Raw genomic sequence first — 5,173 nt, forward strand, 5'->3', positions numbered from 1 at the left:
AACATTAAAATGACTGCTGTGTTTATTATTACAGCCAAGAACAGAACACCACAATCACTTAGATGCCATTCTGCTCCAGTGTATCAACAATGGCGGACTACGATGACAGCTCGCTCAGGGCGGGTCTGTGTTGAAACGCTGCTGTCAATTATCAATCGTGGGAGGGGCGTCCGTTTTATTGACGTCACAAAATCGAATGGCTCAATTTGAGGCAGGGTTAAAAATATAAGGAGATTAAAACAAAAACACCGGATGGATTTTTATCATTATATGGTGGTTGTGTACAGGCACTGCCAACACACATTTCAGTACAATCAACTTGTAAAAGTGCATGTACCATTATGACCCCTGAACAAATACTGAACAGGAGTAACTTAACTAAGTGAAGATGAAGTGGCTTTTGATTTGTATTTTGTCTTTATATCCCACCCCCGCAAATCAAATTTATTTTACACAGTGATTACTCATTTCTGTGTATCCACAAGCAGTTTATTCAGAGTTTATGTCCATTTAACACAACAATTTTCATGTTTAATGGCTGCTACATGAATAAAGCATAGTGATGATGTTTTGAGTTTTTGATGATATGGAATACATTATCAATAGGCAGTATAAAATTGATAGGATGCAATACTGATAAATGCTTTTACAACCTTTAGACGCAACAGGTAACAGATCAGAGATATACAGGCAATATTCGGATCCACTGCATGAAAGAGATAAAAAATGTCTTTGGAAAATTCTAGGCCATTTTTGATGGTCGATACTTTAAAACCGTGGTGATAAATGGAGCTTTGTAAAAGAGTTACATACACAGTACTGATTATCAAATGGCTGTAAACCAATAAATAAATGTACAGCTGCATAACGAAATGTATTTTCCCTCTCTTTTACTGTATATTTATTTGATCTGTTGCATTTGCTCTGATCCACTGCTATTTCCGGCCAAGTAAAAGAGCAGTTGCCAGCTATTGAAAGTGTAAAACATTCACTAATATACAAGCCTGTTCTTGTCTGCCTTCACTTAATAATTCAGTCCTTGTTGGATAGTTTGTACACTACATACAAGCGATGTAAAGAAAAGCTTCAACAGTCATACATTCCATTGTAAATTGTAAATTCGTTTTAAAGGCATAACATACCAGAGGTTAATAGTTGCATAGCCTGAAATGTGTCGCATGGTTTGAGATATGCAGTGTTGCGAACATCGCCATAACAGTTCATAACCTTACTGAATATTGTTCTGCCTGACGCAGTTAAATCACAGTTAAAGTACAAATAACCTATGATAATTTCTCATATACAGAAGGAGTGTTCATATATGAATGTAAACCATACATTTCATGGTCCAATGGAATTCACTATGTGAGAGAAATAAAGTAACATTCTTTAACAGATTAATTGACTTCAAGTGCAACATTTAAGAAAGTCCATAAAGGTGAAAAGTTGGTCGTACTTGTAGAAAAAGGACCAGGTTTTTGCTCTGTGGCGATTGTTTTTATAGCGGTCAAGAACATGCAGCCCGTTTTTGCTCTCCTCGATAGCCAGTTAATGAAAATGATTACTTGTAGCAGGAGCTCCAATGCTTTGTTTTCATTATTGCTGTAAATGTGTATTACTGGAATTATTTTAGAATTGTTCCGTCTGTCTTTGTAAGCATACAGTGTTGTGGGCTGATAAATATTCCAATAAATGATTCCTGAGTAACAGGACATATCGAGTATTGAGTATTTTTCAAAAGGCTCTCAAGTCTCACGGTTAGATGTTCTTCTTCTTTCAGTGGGGTTATGTAGTTAAAGAGGTCGATCATAATGACGTCTCCACACATGAGCTGTTCCTATGGAAGGAGCGGTGATTGGGACAGCTCTCATTACAGTGGACGATAAGCACCGGGAAGTACAGCGCATCCTGGTAGGCCGGTGGGTCTTCCTCATCAGCGTTGATCCGTCCGGACAGGCATCGCGTGTTCTCGCTGGGACTCTCGGTATCGTCCAGACTCCCGCTCCCACTTCTCCAGAAGCAGCTTCGGCGAGAACCGTACAGTCTTCCCAAGGAGAAGCGGCTCCCGCTGAAGGGGATGTGAGGACTGCCGTTGCAGATGCTGAGGGCGCTTCGGGAAAACACGGATGAGTTGCTGATGGCGCGGTGGCAGCGTTCACAGTTCTGCCTGACGCCTCCTGAGTGTTGTGCCAGATCCATCAGACCCGCCTCAGAGTAGCTCGGCACCAGCTGCTGGTTGGAGCGAATGTGCCACTCCAGTTCGGTGCTGTCAATGGTGTTGACTCTCGGGATGCGTCTACAGTAAGGTCTCTCGTCGCAGGGCGTCACAGGTATGTAGTCTGCACCAAAGAGCTTTTCAACTCGGTAATGGACGTAAGCCGTGCGATACTCTGCCAGAACCCGTAACGGCCAGGATACGGTAAGAAAGGCTGTTGTCCAGAACACCCAGTTGGAGACGTACCAGGGATGGTGGTCTGGGTTGGAGAAGGCAATCATGTACTCTTTGAAGTCTACGTTTTTCAGGTGCATCCCTTCCCGGGCCTCCATGTAATCATCCAATCCCTCGTTGTCGGTGAAGAACCGTGCCCGTTGGGTCAAATAGGAGTTTTCGGACTCAACATTGGCGAAGCTAAAGCACTTGGTGAACCTCAGTTTGGAGATGGCTGACTTTTCCAGACCCGCAAGCTGCTTGGAGACATCCTTGACTCCACAGTGGGCATAGTCGAACTCTGCCTCGGCTACATGGGTGTTGACCCTCTCGTGATACACCTGCGTGGTGGTGTACGCGTCTCCATTGCGGTACCGCGTGACTTGCCGTGTCCGCCGCACGTAGTGGTAGCTGATGGCCTTCCACCAGATGCAAGGTTTGGCCTGCTGCATCCTCTGGACTCTTTCGTAAATTCCCTCCACGTGCACCTTGTACTGAAGCTCATTTTTGGCATGGCAGTGCCAGCACTCCACCAGGTAAACGACGTAAAGCATGATGAGGAAGGCCAGTGGGATGTAGATGTAGCCGTCTGAGCAGGGACTGTCATGATACATCATGGACTTCCCTTTATAGGCACTGTCAAAGGTCAACCGGGTGACCTTGGTGACGTGGCACCATACCATGGCTCCCATGCAGCCGTACATGAGCATAGACAGCAGCAGGCATTTCCAGAACACCTCTCTGCACATTGACTTGCTCAGTGACTGTTTCACAGGCCTCTGCTGCTTGTCAAACACAAAAGAAAACAACGGAGAGGAGTTAAAAAGGACATGGAAATGTCAGTGGTGAGTACAGTGATTTATGAAAATACCATTTCATGGATGTTTGAAAGCAAGATGTGAATATACAGTATTGTATTCCTTTATTGGCTAATATTCATGCAGAGTGTGTGTGAGTCTATACCTCTGTACATTTTTTTTTATCTTAGTGATATCCCTGTGGTATCTCATTGGATCTTTATTTATCCTTGTAAAACAACTATTTTAAACAATATTTTCTGTAATATTTAATAAAATAATTCAAAAATTCCCCAAAAGAAAATGCCTAAACATTTTCTTTTTCTTTCCTTTTTATACACTTATACACGTTTGGTGTGTGTGTGTGTGTGTGTGTGTGTGTGTGTGTGTGTGTGTGTGTGTGTGTGTGTCTATTTAATCTAAATTAGGTTAAATTAAACAAACAATTAATTTCAATAATATTTGCTACAATATTTATTACAAAATTCCCTGTAATAAGTTAAAAATGTATTAATAGACAAAGCTGTTTGGAGATTTTGAACTTGATATAACCTTATTGAAAAAAGCCTAAGCTGGTTTGATGATCTGAAACAATAAATGATCTCCCAATGATGTTTGCTGTTTTGTGTTTTTTGCACACTTTTCATCTTAACAACCAGTAAATCATCTTAGGCTGGTATAGTTTGCACACCTAAATATTGGCCTGGCCAATATATTGGTTATCACTATCAATGGTTGAATATGTAATCAATAAATATTGTTCATGTCTGACATGACTGTATCATACTGGGTGTCATTTGTTATGTAGAATCATGCATCCGTGGATTTTACCTCTATTGCTTACAATAACAAAGCCTGTTCGGCCGTTTGCTATTTGATAAAGCCAATCTCTGCTCATGCGTTCTCACTGCAGTGATGTCTATTGTTGCATGCTTCCATGTTGTGCACATCCATGCTCATGTTTACACAGCGGGATCTTTAGTCTTTGTCTCAGTTATCACGCGCTATACACGCATCGTCATGACTGCTAAATGAAAACCGCGTGAGTTATAGAGTACCTCCTCTCTCGTCGCGGCTGTGTCGTCCTCGAACACAGTGTTGGTGCTGCTCTCACTGGCCGTCGCAGCAGATGCTGGAGGAGACATGGCTGGAACAATGACCACCTCAAACTCTCCCAGACTCTTCAGCATCCACTGGTTACAAACGCACAACAATGCAACCCAACCTGCGCTTTCAAACCCGCCTGTTCATCCCGTCATGCATTTTGAAATCGAATTTCATCGCTTCCTTCCGTTTGCAACCTGCAATTTGATTAGGCAATTTATGCATATTTCAAATGACAAAGATCAGCAGTATGTCTAGATATGCTTAAATGGTCGTATGACAATACAGATAAGCACATGCATTGAAAACATGACTGATACAGATTCACAGCGCGTCTGATTAGCCGCCATACCTCCTGTACAATAACGCGCGCGTGAGACGCGTTTCTGACGCCATTTAAGAAAGAATATGGTTTGTGCCGCTCAAATTGGTTCCTTTGGCGAGGATTTGCAATTCCAAATGGGGAATGTTAAAAGCTTGATTTTGTCGTTCCCGCAGGGAGAGGTTGAGGGGTGGGGAGGATGATGATGATGGTGGTGGTGGTGGTGGTGCTCGTGAAGCTCCTGACAGCAGATGTCGACAACTGAGCGCATTGAAATTCACACGCTTCTAGTGAAATTCACGCAGCTAAGAGTACAAAAAGAATGCAAGTTAATTTACTCTGCCACAGTCTTTATTGCACTTTCACCAATATTTGAATTTTTATAATTATTGATGAATAAATTATTTTGAGAAGTTGAATGACTATTCATTCAACTTCTCAATTTATTCCTCAATAATTTTCAAAACAAAACACTGTAAAGTTGCTGCCTAAAATTAAGAACAATCAACATGGATGTTTAAG

At 41.9% G+C, this 5,173-nt stretch overlaps 1 protein-coding gene across 3 annotated transcripts; it reads right to left on the bottom strand.

The window, feature by feature from the left end:
• Positions 1-467: 467 nt before the first annotated feature.
• On the bottom strand, positions 468-4,919 carry tmem151bb (transmembrane protein 151Bb). Of its 3 annotated transcripts, XM_077238260.1 has the most exons (3): positions 4,682-4,919; positions 4,284-4,526; positions 468-3,210 (listed from the first exon to the last, which is right to left on the bottom strand). In XM_077238260.1, exons 2-3 carry the CDS (start codon positions 4,413-4,415, stop codon positions 1,807-1,809), a joined length of 1,536 nt encoding a protein of 511 aa, XP_077094375.1. In that variant the 5' UTR covers positions 4,416-4,526; positions 4,682-4,919; the 3' UTR covers positions 468-1,806. The 3 variants fall into 3 exon arrangements, with proteins under 3 accessions (XP_077094375.1, XP_077094374.1, XP_077094376.1); XM_077238259.1 differs by having other exon boundaries at positions 4,284-4,919; XM_077238261.1 differs by lacking the exons at positions 4,284-4,526; positions 4,682-4,919 and adding an exon at positions 4,057-4,224.
• Between the last annotated feature and the right edge of the window lie 254 nt (positions 4,920-5,173).

Source organism: Siphateles boraxobius, unplaced genomic scaffold (assembly GCF_051911475.1).
Source record: "Siphateles boraxobius isolate OS27281-9 unplaced genomic scaffold, OSU_SipBor_1 22, whole genome shotgun sequence".
In the NCBI taxonomy this organism is placed as follows: Eukaryota; Metazoa; Chordata; class Actinopteri; order Cypriniformes; family Leuciscidae; genus Siphateles; species Siphateles boraxobius.